This window comes from Falco peregrinus, chromosome 3, assembly GCF_023634155.1.
Source record: "Falco peregrinus isolate bFalPer1 chromosome 3, bFalPer1.pri, whole genome shotgun sequence".
NCBI lineage: Eukaryota > Metazoa > Chordata > Aves > Falconiformes > Falconidae > Falco > Falco peregrinus.
In genome coordinates, this window is record NC_073723.1 from 30,887,297 (window position 1) to 30,910,092 (window position 22,796).

Below are 22,796 nucleotides of genomic sequence, written 5' to 3' on the forward strand. Positions count from 1 at the left end.
AATGTCTCAATAGGTACGTATTTTCTCTGAACAGCTCCTTTCCTGGCAATTAGTGTTGTGTCTGGGAAATAGAGTGTTAGGCTGAAAAAAAAAAAAATCTTTCTAGTGCAAACCATGGTTCGGAGAATGATTGAATCAGTTCTGGGGATCTTCCCATGCTGCTCGTTTCTTTGGGAGCATGCAAGAACACCCAGTGCACAGCAGCTGCCGTGAGGAAATGAATGTAGGGGTTTCCCAAGAAAACAGTTGTCTTGAGAATTCAAGTCATTTTACCTTCCTCAGAAGGAAAAGAGAAATTGCTGTCAAATGGCAACACTTCCTCATTGTTTTGTTTTAGAGATCAAGTTTGTTGTGCTCTTAAATACATACTATATACTCATACTACTTTGCTTATTGTTTGAAGGTTTGCGCTCTTCCTATTTAATCCTGGAGATGCGCCAATTCCTTCATCATCTGCTGAAGGGGAGAGAAAAGATTATTCTCAATCCCACTTTTACATTTTATGGATTTCTTTAACATCTAATAAAGAGTGCCTAGGAGAGTTCTCTGGTGAAGAGAGACTGAAACAATACCATTTTCTTTCATTTTCATTAGTCGGTCTGTGTTGCTGAGGAAAATGTTGTTGGAAAAAAGGTAGCAGGCTGGAGGCTTTTGTTGGAATGTACAATAATGATCATTACTTTTAGAGTCTGTACATAAATTTAAATACACAAATTCTTTTGGACCTTAACCACGAGATACAGGCACACAGCCAGTCAGACCAGATGCAGTGTGGTGGTGTAGAAGATGAACTGGATTTAGGGACATGATGAGATTCCAGACTACCTGAAAAGTGACAGCCACAGGAATGCTGAAGCTCTCCGAGCTCACCTCTGGTACCTCCAGAAGAAGAGGGCTGTCAGATGGGACCATGGTCTTCTCCACTCCCTCCTCACCTGTCTGTCCTGGGTGTCACTCTTCTGCTCAGACAGCCTCCACGAGGAAAAGCATGCAGCAAGCCTCCCGCCTTCATAGACTTGTGCATGCACCACAGCCTTAGACCTCAAGATAATAAAAACACTGAAGCACACCTAGCGCAACACTGCAAGACAGTAACATAATAAAAAGTGGGAATTTTCTTCCCGGTGTTCAAATGCTAACTAGGAATAATTTTTACCCCCTGAAGAACACTATGCAGGAAGATTATCTTACTGATTGTTAATGTTTAATGTTAACACTGAGACCATGCATGTAACTTCATAAATATAAACAAAAAACCTGTTAAAAACTTGTATCTACTTAGAAAGAAGTGTATCATATAATTTTAGAAGCAGAACTGTGTTTTACAAGCAAACACGCACAGGCTGAATTACCTTGCAGTTGTCAAGGTAAAATTTGTTTATGTAAAATACTCTGTACTACACTTCTGTATAAGCATAGTGGAATGACTGCAGTCATTCACTGGAAATGGTACTTGTTTCAAATCTAGCTTGTGTATAAACTGATACTGAAGTTCGCAGAACAACTCTGTGTGTAGTTCATAACTATTTATCGCTTAAAGCAGTTGGTAAGTGCAGTTCAAAGATCAGTTGCAGCTTGCAAAGCCTTTGTACACCCAGCCCCCAAAGCACACTTCCAGTAGTTTCATCTATATGAAGATAGGGGTTCACTGACCTGCACGTGAACCTTGTGATGTAGCCCATAAAGACTAACAGTGTTATCAACATAACTCCTGGTTTTACAGGACAGTGCTTGATCCACAACTTAACCACTGAATTACGCACCTGCAGTGAACACTTGATGGTTGACATGAGCCATGGTACACTGCAAATCACACATTATCCCTTCTTGCTGCCAGAGCTATGAAACTATGGAGTGGCCTGGCTGCAAAAACGTATATAAAACATTTTCTTTCTTGGATATTAATGATTTGTCAAACATTTGGGGGAGACAGACCTGTCTAAGAGCATCCTTTTGACACTGCAACAGCCAGGCTGTCCAGCTCATGAGCTCTGCTCCCCACTAACCCTTGCAACATCCTTCTGAAAAACTCAGGTGGAGGTGGAAAAAACAGTGTACTTGTGGTTAGAACTTCTCAGCCATAAACATACTTGGACTAAAAACTCCTTCAAGCCTCACAGATACTTTCTCTAATACCCAACAGTTACCCAAGCATACCAAACTGATCTGTGTGCTTTGAAATCCCTTTACATTTTCCTTAATCGGCTAGACTGACTTAAAAGTAACAATATCCTCTTTCTGTAGCTGTCCTGTTTGTATAGATACACAGCCAAGCCACTGCATGATGAGCTGACGCTGATTGAAGCATTTAAAATTGTTCTTTTTACAGATTTTGTATTACAGCCATGACCAATTACACTAGTTATATTAATTTAGACACCTTATGAGAGAGATCCTCAGAGGAACAAACAGCATTCTCCTTGCCTTTCTCAAGAAACTTCTACGGACAAGTATTACCTGGAAATCTGATGCTTTACTACGGTGCGCCCCAACTCCTAGTCGTCTTTTTGCAGTTCCCTGGATTTGGGCATCTTTTCACGAACTCTTAAATCATTCCACTAAGTCATATTGAAATAAAAAGGAATCAAAGGTACTGCTCTACATGGGAAAGGGTTAAAGGAATCCATCACTGATTTTTGAAGTACCATACAAAGATGTACATAACTGAAACCTAATTTTAGGCACTGAAAAACAGATATGTTTCTAAAAATCATGAATTGCAGCTGCACTTATTATTCCAAGTAGCTCTGCTAAAGTTTTCTCATGGGTACGCCTATTCACATTGCATTTCTGGCAAGACTGAAATGTTAGAATTCTCTCAGACACTGCAGCACAGCATTTCTGTTTTCCTAGGTTGTCAGTATTATAAACTAAGTAAAGCAAGAGAGGAAAAAAACCACATAGTTTTGTGGAGTTAGAGCTTTGGATAGTCTCTCAGATGAATCGCACAGCCCAGGATTCTGGACTCCAGGTGCTGGCTGCATCTGGAGAGTGCTGAATCTCTCCTCAAGCTCTTTGGCCTTGACACAAATATAGAATCCTCTAATGCCCTTTCTGGAGATAGAGAGCATGTACTCAAGCTGCCTGGTCCCTTCACGCTATTTCTGGCTCTCCCATGTCCACCCAGCAGCCACTGCAGCTTTCTCAGAGCCTGAAACTGGGACTGGGAGCCCAGAAGGTTGTTTCCTTCTCTGGAGAGCAGGGAGAGACTCTCAGAGGGAGACATAGACCACCTCAAACAAGGATCACAGTCTACTCCCTGAAAAGGTGCAAGCAATACACAAATTATAGAAGAATAGCTAAAACTTCCCTTATCTCCCACCCGTGAGCTCACTCTTTCCAAACCTCAGACTTTTGGCAAAATAACATTTGAACCCCAGGATGTGATTTCTAAAGTTCATGTTGTTCTTGATGACAATGAGGTGTTACTAAGAAAAAGCCCTGTACTTTTATGAAATTCTAGCTCCTTCATGCTCTTCCCAATGGCTGCAGCTCTCTCACAGTGAGTTGTTACTGAATTGAACTCAAAACCCAAATGTTCTGAGTTACAGTCAACCAATTGTTACTAAATATTTAGATTTGAAAATACAATACTCCAAGGTAACAACCTGTAGGCTCTGTCATTCACCTTCTGCCAGAACCTTCCCACAGATGTCTGTTATAACAACCCAAAATCTCAATCTAGCAGAAGTTAACAATCAAACTCACTACATTTTATTTCACAATAAACCCCCCATGTTTATATAATGGATTACTTATAAGCAGCAGTTACCCACTGTTATTAATACTATCACCATTACTTGGTTTTGGTACAGGCAAATTATTGCAAAATCTACTAATGACTACCTAATCACAGTTTAGAAGAGTCTGCTTTTAATGTGTCTTCTTTACAGCAAACACTGTACAAATGTTACACTAAATTAATATTCAAAAAAATATTACCACTACTTGCAAACAGGGAAATAGAGAAATAACTGTGAGCTACTAAAGATCCCACAGGTACACAAGGCAAAGTTATTAATGGATATTCAGAATCCCTGGTTTTGGTAATTCACATGATTATTCACCCTCATCTGACAAAAGTATCTTTTGTTGTCCAGTGCACAAATGTCTAGAATCGACCTGGATTTTCCAGAGCTAAATGGCACAATAGTTTCAGTAGCTCTTGTTGAGGTGTATTTTGTGTGCTTCACAGTCACCAGCTAACTAATGTGATGAAATCCAAGTAGAAATAAATAAATCGGAAACTACGTGGCTCCTTTCTGTTTCTTATTCTCAGAATAAATGTTCTTCTTTTGTGATCACAGTACATTTAAAAAACAGGAATTGCAGTCAAAGCTCAACCCTGCTTAATAATAATAAACAGAAACGTACCAAAGACAATCCCTGGTATTAGACAGCCAATGCAGAAGTACTGTGGACAGTGACTAGGAAAGCAAGGTAACGGCGAAACAGCGTAGCAGAAAAACCAGATCCTAGTCACCTACCCAGCTAATGACATATGGGAACAATCTATAAATACTAAACCAAAGGTCAGACTTAAAAAGGAAAGTTGGAAGAGAACAAAGTTACAGCTTTAGGTTTGCACCATCCTCCTAAATATAGAAACAAAATGAGAGAAAGTACAAGGTGCCTGAAGGAGAGGACAACAGGCAAGTAATCAAAGTTGGCATCACTGGCAGAGCAGAGACAGGAGTTGGCACCTCTCATTCAATAAACCAGATGGAGAAGGATTTTCACCATTTAGCCCTACCCTGCAGGCAAAACCAGAGGATTAGTATTTGATGCAACAAGATGGACACGTTGAGAGAGGCTCAGGTGACTGATTGGATTTGAAGGCGAAAACAAAGCTGGAGAAAAGGATTAAAGTAATTGAAATGGTTACACAAGACATTACTTCTGCAGGGAAGAGCCCATTATTACTGCTGACCATAATATTGGGCTACATTTAGAAAACAATCCTAAACAACAACTGTGGAACAATTGGCTTTGATTTCCTAAAAACACAAGTCAAAATTTGTGTGCCATAATTAAGGGGTTTCATCATACAAACAGGTCTAGCTCATGATACTTAAATGCCTGACATACATCATAGTAGAGCTAACACAGCAGGGTGAGGCCATCCTATGTGAAGGCAACACTTAATGAAATAACACAGAAATACCCTACCATATGGACAAGCCACAAGCAAGACTGTGGGAAGTGGAAGAACCAGGGCTCCCTACCCCCTGAAAAAGCATGCAAGCATTCTTGTAAAGAGAAATCATAATACTGTGGAGTAAACCAGACACATTTGCTGAGATTTTTAAGCAAACAAGGCAAAACAAAATGAGGAATTAGCATTCCCAAATCTTCTGCATGCCTGGGGCATAAATCAGAGAGACTGTGGATATTAACAGTTGACTAGCACATTAAGTGTATTTTAAAAATGGCACATATATTTGTCTGATTTTTAGTTTACATGACATAAGCAAAATGTTACACATCAAAACAAAACATATTGTATGCATGAGACTGATTGTGAAGCACACAAATCCGGACAGCATTCCTACATAAACCTGTGTTCACTTTTGGAAATCAGCAGTAAACCTTGAAAAGGATACTTCAGATATTTTACAGCAAACAGAACATGTTTCATAAATAAAACTTTAATATATACATGTCAAAACTGTGCTGTAATATGTAGACAATTGTTAGTAACACATCAGATTAAGAACAATATCAAATAGATTCTGAAAAAGTACGTGGAATAACACAGGGAGTAGACACAATACTAAGTGGGAAGTACAAACTGGAAAAGCAGTTATAAAACATGAAAAAGATAAAATTGGATAGGCAGGTGAATTTATATAGTAGACCTCTGTACAAGCTGTTTCAGCATTGCCTGGACCAAAATCAAAAACAAAGTTGCTGTGTAACTTTAAATTAATGGGGTTAATCCTAGAATACATCAAGAAACAGAGTCTTTACTCTCTTTGGCTTGGTGGTTTGGTTTTGTTTGTGTGGGTTTTAACAAAAAAAAAAGGGATAGTATTAGGCTAGGATACCCCAAACACCAATTCTGTACCATTCTGGCACAACCATTCTGGTACTTTTTAATCTCTTCCAGTTTTTCAGAGCCATGTTCTCATGTGCTCTGGAGATGAACACTCCAGATAGAGTCCTCAGTTGCTGCACTTACACAGGAAAAACCACAAAGAATTACAGAGAAATTGAAATGACAATCCACATATTTCTCAGATCTTAGCAGCAGCTGACAATAAATACACCCATTGTGAAAATAATTCATTGTCATTGTATTACTCAGATTCTTCTCTGTAATCTTTATCTGCATTTTCATTGTCAGGTTCTTCTTCAATCCTCTACACTTATGGTCATCACATACTAATGAGACACTTGGCAGTGTAATCGAGAAAATTGGATATTGTCAGAACACTAAAACAGAACACGCAATTGGTGGTTCAAGACACTACAATCATGTCAGATGGTTCTGAACTTACTAGCGAGGCTTTCACAGGCACAGCAACTCCTACAGGCTCAGAAGGAAGGGCTGGCAGCACCAAAGAAAGCCAGAGCTGATCAGGGAGTAACAGGAAACCACGGGGAAAAAAGTTCCCAGTGCTCAACTCACAGCAAGCACAGCTGTACCTCCTTAAAGATCAGTACAAGAAAGCCAAAACTTGGCAGTTTTATATGATCAACATCTTTATATACATGAACTAGTAATGCAAAGACAGAATAAAGCTGTTCCTTTAAATCTTACTAACTCCAGAATATCACTAAATCTAATCAGTGGGTGCTCATGGTACCCGAAAAAGACCAGAGTTAACACATTATTCATGATATGGGTGGCCACCTAGCCATCAACAAAATGTATGAGTCAGTTATGTTATGAGAGTGGGTGGGCTGGAAGAGAAGAAACCAAACCTCGAATACTACATTAATAAAGGTTTACCTTGGGAAGCTATTGTTGACAAAGTGAGATTTCAAAAGGACTGTTACCCTCACAGCATCTTTTTGGATAGCACAGTCTACTGACAAAGATTTTACGAGCCCTTTACCCGCCTCTACCAAAGTTACAGGACACTGCTTATATTACTAGACACTAAATGGATGAAACTCTTCCCAGTTACATGAACATATTCCTGAACAGGAGTAGCCAATACTAGGAGGAGGTAGAGAAAGCCCTTGTCAGTGTCATCAGCATTTTACTGACTTTGTAAGAAAAAGAATATGCCAGGTGTATGAAATTACCCAGAGGTTTCAGATGTTACACCAAACCCTGTCTACTGGTTTCGCAGTAAAAAAACACTTATGCAGTTCAAAGCAAAAAGAGGCAGAAGTCTGGCAAAAGCAAAAGAGGGACTGGGACTTAAGAAACATCATCTACAGACTTCTCACTATTAGGAAGTTACCTGAAATTGGACTCCTTAATCACTGCTCAAATAGCAAGAACCCACTGTACAATATGATTATCTCCTAAAGCACAGGCTCCATTTCTTCTGAGGACATCTTAAGTTCTCTTGCTGACAGCTAGGATTTGGCCAAAAGTGAGCACGAAGACTGCACTGCAGAATGCAGTCTGGCATGTTGACCTTCAGGGAACACAGGAAGCAAAGTAAAGATTAATGAATTGTCAATCAACAACATATACAGAGATCCTGGAGGGAAAGCCCGTAAGTGCAGGGCAAGAAAATAAATCCCACAGCCCACCACCAATTAATATGTCTAAGGGCAGCAAGACAACATGCACAGCACTATGAAACATAACTAGAATCTTTCATGAGCTCACCAGAGACTTATAAAACATGGCCTGCTTTTATTTCCTCATTACACCACAAACAAGGGTTTTATCCTTGTTTTCTGGTCCCTTAGTAGAACACAAGACAATATTGCTGTATCCTATTGCCACAGGATCTTGCCTCAGGACAGTCTCTCATTGAGATGTCTCCCATGAACACTTCCCACAGCTATACTGATCCCATAAGTGAGAAGTGTTCCCAAATAATCAGTGGTGCTTCCTGATTTCTTCAGTCAGGCTACAGCATTACTGTTACATCTCTACAGTTATCACCCAGCTTCCTGCTGCCTTTATGCCTCACGCATTCCCCAAGCCTGCACAAAGCAGACAGAAGATACTTCCTACTTAGGAGAAACTTTTAATAACAATTCTGCAGTGTCAAAAGCGAACACACACAATATCAAGCAAGGGAGAATCAGGTTCGTCAGTTATCAATTTCCTCAGAGATCAATTCTAAACTACCCTGACTGCAACTGCATTCTCCTCCCCACTGGAAGAAAATAACTGTTCAAAGTACACATTCATCACTTCACCTTGGGCGCACAGAACTCACATGCTAGGAGGAAAAAAACCCAACAATTAAAACCCACAAGGCAATAATGAAAACAGGTACTCTGTCACTGGAAGATGGTAATGAGCAAAGGAAGTTTATCAAGTACATAAATGAAGGCATCAGATCCTTCATTCAGGTCAGATCCACACAATATAAGCAAACTGTTTCTTTTCAGTACATCCAGCATCTAGCTCCCTAGAAGTAAGAGTGGTGGCACTGCTCATAATAGCATACACCAGGACCAGAGAACATTGCATTACAAGCAATCAAGAAAAACTCCAGATACCAGCTTACCACTGTCACAGAAATGAGAAAGGTAAATATAGTAGACACTTTTACCCAAGGAATGTAGAAATAGTTTACTTTTACACTCACAGAAATGTCTTGTGCCACAGACATCCTTTGAAAAACATTATTTCTGGAGACAACTCAGGAACCTTCTCCCTTTAAAAGATCTTTCGCAGTGCTTTTTCTTGACAAAAAGGCAACCTGGTTTTGTCATTTCTATCAAAAAGTATTCAATAATAGTAATGTTTGATTTTATGCACATATCAGCATGAAGGAGACCTACTTGGCTGACATGCAGTGAATATCCCTAAGTTTGTCTTCCCTGACATAGAGAAAGCCTTGTCTCTGTCCCTGTACTTGCTCTTGGAATTGCCATTTGGAATCAAGAGCCACAACCTGCACTGATGAAGTGAATCTTCCTATCACAGAGGGCACATCTCTGGCCACTATAATAGAAATTACACCACAAATGGTTTAAATTATTATATAGATTACGTGACTTTCAAAAAGGTCTCACATGGTATGTCCATATTAGCCTTTTAGTTTGAATAAAGAATGAGCTTTTGAAGTGAACCTCCCAAAATCCTTGCCCGGCCGATGACCAAGCAGTCTCCGAGCACCAGGTCAGATTGCTGTCTGATGAAACTAAAGCAGAAGATGCGCTCAGTAAGTGCACCTAGCACGGCCCAACTGCTAACACATGCCCAGTATCAGCTGTTGCACCTAAATCTTCAGGAGCATTTTGGTTTTTTTTAAAAAGTGATTTTTACTTTATTTATAATAACAGATGGAAAAACTCCATTGCAACACAAGGATTTTTGTTTTGAAAGATGTAAAAATGATTTGCAATTAGAAGTGGAAAAAGTTAGGACAACCAGGAAAATATTTTCCCTAATCCCAAGGGAAGACAACACAAGATTATTTCATTAACAAAAAACCAAGGAAGCAGGTTTACAGATGGACTAAAATACATCCCATCCCTTTAGACTTGAGAGCCCAAGGCTAGCTAAATCAGGAGCAAAGAAAAAATTGAGAGGATTGAACAGAACTGCAGGAAATTAACTCACATACTACATGCTCTAACAGGCTAAAAGCCAAAGTAACTGCAAATTCCTGAACTGACAGCACTTGGAGAGGATTGGCCAAAATTCAAATGCACCCACAGCACCAGCAGCTCACACACTCTAAGCCTGTACACGCAACCAGAGATGATACATGTCTCCAGCTTCGATCCAGCTATGCATCCTGCAAGCGCCAGCCAGGCTGGCCCCTGAATGTGGCCAGACATGCCAGTAAGGCTGCATGGCTTCAGCGGACCAGGAAATCATGTCACCAGGGTGCCATAGGCAGATCAGAAAAAGGTGCGCATCAGCAATGCGCAAAAAGATGGAAGTGAAGCAAAAACTTACAAAAATTAATTATACACAACCTCCTACTTCAATTTGTACATATAAACCAATTTAATTATTTTCTTTTCAATGGTGCCAGAGGCAGTGAACAATCTTAAACTCAAATACCTGAGGAAAGCTAATTTTTTTGAGTTGTGCAGCGGTCTGTATGACCAGTCCCATACTACAACAGACAAAGCTACTAAAGAAAAAGTGATGATAAACCTAACTCTGATTTTGCGCTATCACAGGTTCACTTGTTCACAACAACTGTTTTGTTTATTAAATAACCAACATGAAAGAAGACAGTGAAAATGAATTGGTTAGCTGAAGAGCTCCTGAAAGTACTTTAGAATGTAGGTTAAGTTTTAGATTTACATACATGTCAATATTTTTTGGCTGAAAATAATAGCTGATGGTCCAGGCCTTTTAATGGGTGACAGGGGCAGCTTTCTAGGGCAAAGTGACCCGTCTCACCCACTTGACTCCCCACCTATAACACACAAAACTGAATACAGGTCTGCTTAGCTAGACCACATGCACACAGAGCAACAGAGACTATCATGGACGTGACTTACAGGTCACAATCAGGCTGGGCTCAGGTTATGTCGAGTCCCATATTAAAAGAGGACTGCTCTCAGGCTCACATACAAGTCTTAGCCAGTGCTTACCAGCTGAAATACAATGCCACATGGACACAGCACTGCTCCCCCGCTATGGACAGGTCATAGGAAGAAAGACTCCTAAGATGGTACCAAAAACTCAGGTATACTGGCATCCATCATGGAAGGAGGGGTAGAACAGGGGGGAAAGCAGCATTCAGGGCTCATGACATAGGATACAGTATTTCAAAGACCAAACATCGGTTTTAAAGGCCAGATGCATTTCTTTGCCATAAAAAAACCAAACAAAAGCAAAAGAAATCCTACCAAAACTACAGCACCATCCAAACTTCAGAAAACTTGGTAGAACAAGCAAAAGTTGAATGTCTGCCACTACTGACGTGAATAAGCCCTTTCTTTCCTTAGAGATGGAGTTTCAGTGACAGAAGGAAGCTCTCCTTAGCAGGTAAGTCTCACATCTGGAACTAAAGGCACAGACCAAGCATTAGGAAGAGGTGATGTGGTAAGAAGTCACTGTGCCAGCACCTGAGAGCTGAAAAATAACACTAGTTCACATACATTGCCAGTAAGATTGAGAAGGGAATTAATTGTTTATAAAGCAGTGAAGAATATAAGGGGAAACAGCAGAGGAAAAGAAAATACTCTTTGAGAGTACAATGTATATAGAAAAAGATATACCTGACTCCACGTGGTAGAAGAAAACAAATCAAGTGAGGTTACAAAAAGGGGAAATGAAGATAAAGGAAAAGCAACAGTTATCATTTCATTAAATGTATGTGAATTTGAAATTCCAGCCCTGGCATGCCTGCACTTAATTGCGTTATATGCATCCACTCAGGCTATCTAGGCAACCTCTGCCATAAACCTGGAGTTGCACCATGCCATTCATGCATTCAGCTTTCATCCAGACACAGCTTTTGATTAGGGTTACTAGAGCTTCACAACCTGACATTGTGTCTTGGCCACCTGTAGCCTGAAGAACAGGAGAGAAAGTGAAGGAAATTACTTACTTCAGATGAGTCTAAGATGCTGAATTCATCCCAGAAAGAGAAGAACTTGACCAAGTATTGGTCAAGTAACTTGACCTTGTTAACAGCTTCCAGACTGTCAAAGTACTACTTGGTCTATTTTGGCCTTGTAATATGTTCCCTGTTGGATTTCTTACATTTTGGAGAAATTGTTCTGCAGCATCAAAAAAATTAGTAATTGGGTTCTTGGCATTTATCTCTGAGGATTCTTGTGATCTTTCTTTTTGAGTTCTTGAAAAACACTCAATTTTGCTTTCTTCTAGAGCCCTTCAAGGGGTTATTATTACAAGACAGTGTTATGACTTTACTAATCTGTGGTTCTTGAGGAACAGAAGGATTTACTTATAGTTTTAGATTCACATGAGTACACATACCACAGGATAAACACTGGACCATTTCAATAGCTAAAGGATACCTTTTATCTATTAAATGTTCTAAAAACATACAGCTAGGAAGCAAAAGAACCAGATTTATGGCTACCTTATTACAAGCACAATTTTAACCATGCCTCATAAATTAAGTATTTTTGCTGTAAAAACATGCACTACAAACTGGGAAATACTCATCAGTTTATTGTATACAACAGTAAATGTATATATCACTTTAACATGTACAAGACAATCAATCACAGTACAGTCAAGCTATTAAAGCAAAAAAGTCAACATCCAAATTTCTCCAAAAAGTCAAATACTATGGATACTGTTGACCAACTACAATAATATGTATTATTTGAGAAGGTAGGTTAAAAATAGTTCAATTACTCTTAATTCCTAACACCCATGTTCAAATGTTTTCACCACCAAATTGCCAGTGCTTCAGGAAATTGTTACTGGGAAAAAGGCTGTCATATACACACCATTTCAGAGGAGGGCAGGGAAAATTACCTACCTGTTACAGTGACTTTCTCCTAAGTACAAAATCCCACTCTTACATGATTCCTATAAAGTAGCAAGAGATTTATTTGACTCTAACACAACATGATGACAATGCCACAAGACACAACTGCCACACAACTTCGTAATACCAACCATGTAACTACTCTCATCTCTTTATAAGCCAAGGGAGACATTGCTAATTTTATTTCCTATTCACTTACCATTTCTGTCCTAAATAAATGAATTCTCTTCTTGAAACTCAACAACAAATCCTTCAAGTCCTTCACTGTCACCAGGGAGTTGGCATGAGCCCTAATATAAACACAGTACTGAGTTTTCCTGAATGTATTCAAGTTCACCCCTTCTTGCCCTCGTTCAGAGCTGAGATACCAGAGTTCCCAAGTGTTTTCATTTACTCCACAGCGATACTACCATACCTTAAAGAAAAATAAACTGCCTGCATAATCCCTGCTCAAAGGCTCCCTTCACACTTCTTGCCCCTTGTGGGAGCCACTTGCCATCTCTGGAACAAGGAACAGTCACCAAGCTGCCAGCCAGAGAACAGTTTTAATGCACGCTGTGATTTTATCAATTCAGTAAGCTTTAGTAATCAGGCCTAATTAGCCTAATATGTTAATCCACTGGAAAGTACCTAGTTTTAACCTACCAATATTATTCACATTACAAGATCACCTAGAAATCACACCACAAAGTGGCTTCCATTGTCCTAGTAGTCTGCTTAATTCATTGCAAATAAAGTAAATAATAATAAGTGATCCCCTGTCGAAAAGGGGTTAAAATACAAACCACGCCAAAGCTGATATAATTTAGGGAAAATTGTGAAGTTCCACCCTTCGTTTACCTGATGGAAATGATAGTGCAGTACTACTGATAGTGCAGTAGTAAAAGGAGGATACTTTCTTCTAAGGTGTTTCCAGAATGTGTTGGAAAACTGCCACAATTGCATTATCAGTTATTCATATTACAGGTGCACATGCACACAGGCTCAAGAAGTAAAGGTTCTGGTCAACAAAGCAGCAGTATATATATATGCACGTAACTATAAATGCAAGACTGACTTTCACACCATTGAGAGGTAAAAAGCAGATAAAAGACCTCTAATCTCTCACTCTTCCAACATGCTACTCCCTGCAATGATGCAGTATTCCCCATCAGTCAATCAAAAAGGCAAGTGACTTGAACAAACAGTGCCCCAGCCACTGATGGAGAAGTACCACATCCAGCACAGCACATTGGTAGGACAGACAAGGAGACACACAGCTAATAATGAAGAGAAAACATAGGAGAAGGCATGGATAAGAAAACCCATCCTGCCTACAGCAATACCTATTTTCTGTCAGAAACAAGACAAACAGATCCAGGCATCGTGGAGTGGCAGAAGTGACAGACTGGACCTGAATACCTCCCATATTAGAGGAAAAAATAGATTAACCAATCCCTCCCACACCCCAAAAACACCCAAAAGTGAAGGTAAACAAAGAAAAAACAGAAAGCACATTTAATGAAAAACGCTTACTGGCAGCATATAAATTTGAAATTGCTTTTGGGAATGACACCTCAGCTCCCAGCCCCAATTAAAGATTCAATACTTCTAAACAAACATGCATTTGGCATCTGTTTCTCTTCTCTTTTCATGCAATTCTGAAATAGCTGTAAGGCCAGTACCCAGACCTAATAAATAAGCTTTACTACCTTCAGTCTCCACCTCTGTTCCTCACCTTTAAATCTTCCATTACATGTTAAAATGCACTTCCATAAATAGTCCAGCCAACAGAAGATACAAAGAGCTGCTTTCAAATGAACACCTCTGCATGGCACCAGAACTAAGGACAGCATTAGATCATATTCTGGTTTGCAGATAATCAACAGAACATCTTTGTTGGCAACATGGACAGTGGAACTGAGCACACCCTCAGCAAGTTTGCTGATGAAACCACCAATCTCTGTGGTGCAGTCAGCATACTGGAGGGAATGTATGCTGTCCAGAGGGACCTTGACAGGCTTGAGAGGTGGGCCCATGTGAACCTCATGAAGTTCAACAAGGCCAAGTGCAAGGTCCTGCAACTGAGTTGGGGCAACCCCCAGTATCAGTACAGGCTGGGTAGAGAATGGATTGAGAGCAGCCCTGAGGAGAAGGACTTGGGTGTGCTGGTGGATTAAAAGGTCAACATGACCTGGCAACGTGCGCTTGCAGCCCAGAAAGCCAACTGTATCTTGGGCTGCATCAAAAGAAGCGTGGCCAGCAGGTCAAGGGAGGTAATTCTCCCCTTCTGCTCTGCTCTCATAAGACACCACCTGGATTCCTGTGTTCAGCTCTGTGCTCCCCAACATAAGAAGGACATGGAAAAGAGAAGGCTCTGGGGAGACCTTACAGCAGCCTTCCAAGACCTAAAGGGGGCCTACAAGAAAGCCGGGGAGGGGCTTTTTATGAGCGCATGTTGTGATAGGGCAAGGGGCAATGGCTTTAAATTGAAAGAGGGCAGATTTAGATTAGGTATTAGAAAGAAATTCTTTACTGTGAGGGTGGTGAGTGGTGGGCCCCTGGAACAGGTTGCCCAGAGCAGCCGTGGATGCCCCATCCCTGGAAGTGCTCCAGGCCAGGCTGGATGGGGCTTTGGGCAACCTGGTCTGGTGGAAGGTGTCCCTGCCCATGGCAGGGGGGTGGGAGCTAGATGATCTTTAAGATCACTTCCAACCCAAACTACTCTATGATTCTATGATATGACTATGGATTGCAATATTCTTTGATGAAACCAAGTAAGACTATTTTGAAACAATGTAATTTTTTCATAAAACTGTTTTTGAAACATATTCTACTATCTGTTCATTACTATGAACTTTATTAGAAAATCGTAAGTATTAGAAAATGTATCATAAAAATCACGCATGTTGGGCATCAAGAAATACAGTAGTGTAGTTTGGATAGTATCTGAATTCTAAGTATTTTTGAGAAAGCATTTTAAACAGGTAATATTGGCTTCTTTAGGGGGATACAGAGCATATAAAGATGCTATCAAGCAACTACACTGGCAGCAGAGCTGTCCTCTGCACGTGATCCAATACAGTTAGTTGGCATTACTGCACTTCTCAGACTTCCTGAAGCATCACTAATAGTGATGCTTTCACACTTCTCACGCTGCTGAGATGTGACCACTTATGTTCTGTCTGAAATGGTGGAATCAAGCATGCTTCCAAGTGCCTGACCCAGCACTTCCCAGCCCCAGCCTCAAGCAAGACCCAAAGTCATACCACCCTGTCCCACCTACCAACCTAGACTTCTGTAGAAAGAAAACCTAAGTGCAGAGATTAAAAAAAATCATGCTGATATCTGACCAGAACACAATTCCAGTTTATGATGTGCCACACATTCGGGGTCAGGTGAGCTACCACCAGTGACTCACAACTCCGTGGGTAAAGAGCTACTGGGCAACTAGGGGAAGGAATAAAAAGTCTGTACTGCTCTAAACATGTATTTGCCAAAAAAAGAACAATGTTACAAAATACCACACTTTTTGTATAAACTGCATGAGTCTCTTCCACGCTATCTTAAGGAAGCAGTTCTATTAACACAGCTCCATGGTTTAAACAGTCAAGCTTTGTGTTTGGCATCACTTAAAGCCCCTGCCACTCCTGCTCAGACTACAGTACAGGTTCAGGAGGGTGGGCAGGAAGATGGTTCTGTCCTGTCTGCAGTTCTCAGTCCAGCTCTTCTGTCTAAGTCTGCATGACCAGAACTCTCATTGCAGACAGTTGGCTAATACACAAAGCTCACTGCAGGCATTAAGCTCACCAACAACTGTGTAAAGTTTTAAAAAAACTATGTTAAAGGACAGTTTGTACCTGTCACCCTTTTACCTTATAGCTGGACTCCACTTCCTCTCTATGCCTCAACTAATCTTTTTCATAATGTACGAGCATTTTCAGTGTAAGCTTTTGTCAGAGTTGAAAAAAATCACCAGATAATATAAGGAATTCTGTTACCAACCAGAAGGCTAAAAAAGCTCTAAGACATCTAAAAATACTTAATTTTTTAAAAATCATTATTTTAACATACCTTACTTAAAAAGCAACATGAGAATTACAAACCTTACTGCTAAAGTGTTCTAGATAATTATATTCAGACTACTCCATCTAGCCAAGTCAGTCTTGTGCTAGGAAAACGACCAATACGATAAAATCTGTAAACTTACATTCTAGACAAATATAGAGAATGATCAGCTCATAACACCACTGACAATCTAGTACATGTTGTCACCAAAGACATTTGATTTTGGTTGATCTCAGATTATTTATGGCAGCCTTGAGAATGCAGGAAGTTCTTTAAAACAAATATACAAAATTTGGATCAGTAATAAAAAATGAAAACATTTTGAAAGAATGACAAAGCACAGGGGAAAAGAACAATTGTGCAGCCAACAGTTTCAAAACCAAACACCCACTCATAACCGGCAATATTTAAGTCACAGAGAACAAAAATGCCTGCCCAGAAATGACATGTGAACTAAACACTGAAATGCAAGTCACGGGGAGAAAAGGGGAAAATGCTTACCTATTAATAGAAAAAGTAGCAATGGATCTAATGAGGGATGCCACTGCTCCAACTTTAGCAGCTTCCACTGCTCCCTGTGATCTGTATCGCACAGTTTCACCATAACTGATGAAAGGTTTGTTGTAGACAACGATTTTCCCCTTGGCCTCTTGAGCTCTTTCGTGCAGTTCATCAAAAGAAGCTACCACTATGACTTCCGCCGTAATTCCTGAAAGAAAGTATTACAATGGCTTTAACATTGCTTTCCTATAACTTATAACTTTTCTAGAGCCAATTTTAAGAGACAGAAAAGCATGCAGTGTGCAGAACACAGGTGAACAGATCTAACTTCTTACTGGAAAAGGAATACTACGTGAAATACTTCATAAGGGATTGGTACTAAGTAGATGTAATAGCACCCCAAACCAAGTACACACAGTTCTGTAAACCATGCTATCAGGTTGGTATTACAACATAACTTGAAGGGCAAGAAGGATACACAGGGAGAATTCTGTTCTGTGCATGTACTGTAATGCTTCACTGCAATCATTCGTAGTACAAAAACATTTGCAAAAACTGCCTATGGGATTAATAAAAAAAGATAGTAATCTTTTCATGGAATTGTTTTGATATGTTGCTAAACAACTTGGCTTAACGTAAGACAACTGGAAGCACATATTTTTAGATTGAAACACAAAATTATTTAATCCATAAATGAAATTAAATTAAAGCTCTGCAGTTTCAACAAATTTTGCAGTGTGCTTATAAAAAAAAAATCTTCATATTTAATTCAGGAGAATGCCACAGTTCTACTGGATCTCCATCTAGGGGTTTTCCCAAGGAGCCCATCTTTTCCAGTTATGATACAGACAATATAGGCAGGTACTTCTGCAGAACTGTTCCCACATGGTAAGTTAGATCCCACCCAGCTCTTTGTTTTCAATAGTTGAAATAGTTTTTAAATGCTGTATTATCTTGCTTGAAAAAACAAAAGATTTTATAGATAAGCAGTTTTTCCCAAAGCCACAGAATCCTTCTAACTCTTCAGAACACTAACTGAGGACCTATATTTCATAGCATAAAATGACCACTCCACTTAAAACCCAGTTTTGTTGATTGGTTACAGCGATAAGTAGAAACTGCTTAACAACTTGAGCTGGTACTTCTAAATATAGAAGTAGTAACGGATGTCTAAAATTTAGTGTTGTACATTTCACCTACAAGCCACAAAATACGTCACTGAAAACTAAAACTAATAAAAAATGTTTAGAACAAGGATTTGTCGAAGAAGTCAAACTAGCATGTTTGTAAGAAGAAAATGTTTCCCCTTGAAAGTCGTCTTTGTTTCTTTTTTTTTTTCCTTTTTTTTTTTTTTTTTTTTTTTGTGGCATAAGAATTATTTGGAGATTTCAAAGGCTTGTATTTGAGACTGTTATACTTGAGAAGACCTGATAGAACACTAGGAAGATCATCTCTCCCAGCACCAGTGCACCCAGGCTTATGGCTTCCTCAAGATCAAACTACAGTACACTTCAAAACCTTAACGAAACTATTTCACACAAAAAAAAGAGTTTGGTTTCTTAAGAGTTCACCACTCACTAAAAGTGCAACAGACATCTACTGCTAGAGTAAAAGCCCATGACTTTTAGCTACAGAACTTAGTGTGAGCAGTGTAAAAATTTTAACTGAGTAACTATTCAGATTCTTAGCTTTACAGAAAGAGGCACAGAGAGCCAACCCAGAGAATCACATTCAAATTTTACTAGTTGTTGTTGGCAGGCAGCTGAGTGTGCTAACAGACTCCAGCTGCTTCTGATGAACTGCAGGTTCAGCTGCCTACCTAAGGAGCATCCCAGCGACAGGATCATTCTGGGCATGGAACTATGCCACTGGAAGTAAAGCCAGGTATCTGCAAAATTTTGTTTTCCACAAGAAAAGTCATGGTCTCAGTAGACTGATACTGCAATCTGTATTTCATATTAGCGCTCCTCATTGCTCCACTTGGATTGCACAGCAGGCACTGGAAGGGCACATACTGTGTTAGTGACTGTCCATCAACAGAAGCAAGGAATGCAACTCTTCTAGAACTACACTTTACTGCATTAATGAACAAGCACCAATTTTTTGGACAGTTTTTAAAGAATGTTACAGACAGCTAGTAACTACCTATAATCCCTAAAAAAATTTCATGGAGAAGTATATTTACGGCCCTCCCTAGACAACAGGCATCAGGAGTTTGTACAGTGAGTTTTGTAGGAATTAAAGCTAATGGAATAAAAACAGAGCTGCAACCTCCAGCCCAGTATCTCTACTTTTGAATGTTCCAAAAAAAGCTAAATAAAGCTATCCTTTGACAAAGCAAAACAAAGGTTCTCTCTGCAAGTTTAACTTAACGGCTTCACGGTATACATAAAACATTAACTACTGTGCTCTCTTTACTTTACTTTGCTTAAAAACAAGGTTAAGTTAACAAAGTAAAACTTCACTCTTGTATAATTTCTGACTAATTCAATGACTTATTTGCATTTTAGTTCCATTTTATATCATTACAGTCTCACCTACTGAAGTGACAAGAGCAATGTTTATCTTAAATATGTGGACACGCATACACAAACCACCCTAAGACCTCCTGTTCAACGGGAGAAATGAAACAGAAAAACTCAATGGCTTATCAGTTTAAGGGGAATTAATTATTCCTTTTAAAAATGGGAAATGCCTCACCTTACTGAGCCTTTAACCAAATTAACAAAACTCTGTCTAGCATCTCCTACCAATTCAGTGCCTCATGGCTCTGCTTCCCATGTCAAAAGCTGTTCTATCTCTTTCCTACTTTTGCTGTTGTCTGATCCAGAGCCTGGCTGTGCGTTATTGAACAGAAGTCTTCAGAAAACCCATGTAAGTAGGGAGCTGGGTTGGCTGCTTACTTAAGCAAAATACAAAGATTATAACCCACAGTGCAGAAGATGAATATGGAGAATCTGGGGAATTAGCTAAGCAAAGGGCATGAAGCATAGAAGACAGAATTATGAATGTGATAAACTTGGCTGACTGTATGAAGCAGAAGATTGCTTATTTGTTCTTGCCATGTGAAACATTACACATATTGTTGGGTCGGGTGAGTGAGCAAAAGAACCTATGTAGTACTATGCGTTTCTTCTCATTCCTCATGTTGAACAGTGAATTGTAGTCTGTCACTTCTGAGAATTAAGGTACAGGAAGGGTGTTAATGGTGGGAACAAGCAGGCAACTTTCAATTACCAACAAAATTATGTATTATAAAGTCCTCTGTACACAAAAATGTAGGCTTCTATCTAAACACTCCGATATGTCACAAGTTTGATGATCACACTTGAAATAAATGGCCAGTTGAGATAAATGGCATGGTACGCATTAGCAAACTCTAAAATCTGTCTCAGGCAGGATGGAGGCAAGACTGATTACAGTTACTCTATTAGCTACAGAAAGTCCAATTATATATATACACATATATAAAACCCTGTAAATCAGCTGTCTGCAACATTGCCATACATCAGAAGTCTGATTCCTGGTGTGAAAAATTCTGTCTGGAGAGTTATCTCCTAGCACCTGCCTATCTACCAGCAATCATGCCAGAAATAGATTAGTTCAAAGGGAATTCCTCAGGAGATAATTTATTCTTGCCAAGATTTAATGCAGTGAATATTTAAGCCATTTTAGTATCTGAGCTATGCATCTGTCTGTGTCAGTAACAGGTTTCAAAGAAGAGTAAGGGGGGGAAAAAAGGGAAAATCCACCCTAAACTGAAAGAGGGTAGGTTTCAATTAGATATTAGGAAGAAATTCTTTACTGTGAGGCCTGGAACAGGTTGCCCAGAGAAGTTATGGATGCCCCATCCCTGGAAGTGTTCCAGGGGCTGGAAGGGGCTTTGAGCAGCCTGGTCTGGTGGAAGGTGTCCCTGCCCATGGCAAGGGGTTGGAACTAGTTGGTCTTTAAGGTCCCTTCCAACCCAAACCGTTCTGTGATTCTATGATTTTAAAAGCTGGTGAATCTCTATTAAAATGTCAAGGAAACTTCCCACAGAATATTGTTGCTGTTCTTGGATACACCAGGGCAAGACATGGCAAGACTTTACCACAAGTACCAGGAATTCCTGAGATTTGTGAACCCAGTCCCTACTGGGTTTTATTTATTACTAACTTAGAAACACTCAACTCAAACACACAGAAATTCAACCTAGTTAGCTATAATCAATTGCTGTATTAAAAGAAGAATGTAGCAAACCCAGGAAGAAATATCATTTGCATACTGTTGAATCTTACTGGATACTAATTTCCTTATTACACAATTATGGTCTTGCTCTCTTTTTTCCCCCCAGGCTCTTTTTTCTCATCCTGTTAACAGCAACAGTCCCTTGGAGACCTAGTTACAAAGCCAAATGCAGCCATCGTTAATCTGACAATAATTTTTTCCAGTAACAGCAAGTGAAACACTCACCCCTATGTACCTTCCAAACTCCATTTACTTCACACTGTGTTAACATAAGAATTATGATTTCTCTCACAAATCACACTATGGAACAGCAATGCTGCCGATCCATATGCACTGAAGCTGCCACTGCCAAATAGATAATTTGATGTGCAAGGCATTTTTTGTTTAAAACAATTAAAATACGGTATTTTTAGGTCTATATACAACAATGGTGGAAACTACATCAACCAAGTCTCTGCTAAACTTCCCTGTGTGTTATATATTTAAAGTTTTTGCATCCTGAGCATAAAATACTGCCTGAAATACCAACACAAAAGGGCAACAACACATCTAGTTGTTCTGGTACTGGTACAGATTCTGAAACTGGGAAAAACATATCTGAAACATGACCTGGTCTCTGTGGTTATAAGCGCAATAGGGAGACAGAATGCTACCTCCCCATTCATCAGAACTAGGCACCATGACACCAGGACCAGGAAATCAAGACACTTCTTCAAGGTAGGAAGACAGAGTAGGTGCACCAACACCCCACAAGATCAGTGCATGAAGCCTACCCGATGATCACAGTCCTGCCTCACAGACCAGCAACATCAAACCACCCTCATTTCTTGTCTACTGGATGGCTGCCACTTCACAGATTCCTCCATTTCCACAAAGCTCTCCTACAAAGCTAATTTAGCCTGGAAGCTGCCGCATCAAGGTATACTGTATTCCATGCTGACCCTAAGCACATGCAGGTGGTAGCCCCGGGCTTTTCTGACCTTAGCCTGGCTAATGCAGTTATCCTTCAGGCTTGACCATGTCCCCAGGATACAAGTACCATGCTGCTGCTTCTTCCAGAAATGGCCCACATGCACTGTCTTGTGCCTGTTTGCAAGGTAGCTTCTTTCCCAGAGTTACACTGAACCTAGAGGTTTTTTTGCATGGCTCACAGGAAAGATTTGCACATACAAAGTTGTAATGTAGCAGCTGGGATGTGTAGTGCTTCTGTAAAAATGGCAGTCTTATACCCTGGATGCCACATCTCCCTCCACAGAACCAGAGCAATTAAGGCTTGGTGTCAGGCTGAAACAAATGAAAGATTCATATTATCCCTTTTTTTTTTTCTCCCTCAAAAACTACTAGCATGTACTGAACATCTGAAATAATTTAACACCTAGAAAAACATTTTCTCTATCAACACGTATCAATATTTATTGATACAAGAATTATAATATGAAGAAA

At 39.7% G+C, this 22,796-nt stretch overlaps 1 protein-coding gene across 4 annotated transcripts in view; it reads right to left on the bottom strand.

Moving 5' to 3' along the window:
* CPQ (carboxypeptidase Q) overlaps positions 1–22,796 on the bottom strand; it is a 163,767-nt gene that overhangs the window by 112,975 nt on the left and 27,996 nt on the right. For all 4 annotated transcript variants that reach the window (XM_055800301.1, XM_055800300.1, XM_027777711.2 and 1 more), the window contains one exon: positions 17,127–17,334. In XM_055800301.1, the coding sequence (XP_055656276.1) occupies positions 17,127–17,334 (208 nt within the window). The remainder of the gene's footprint in view (positions 1–17,126; positions 17,335–22,796) is intronic.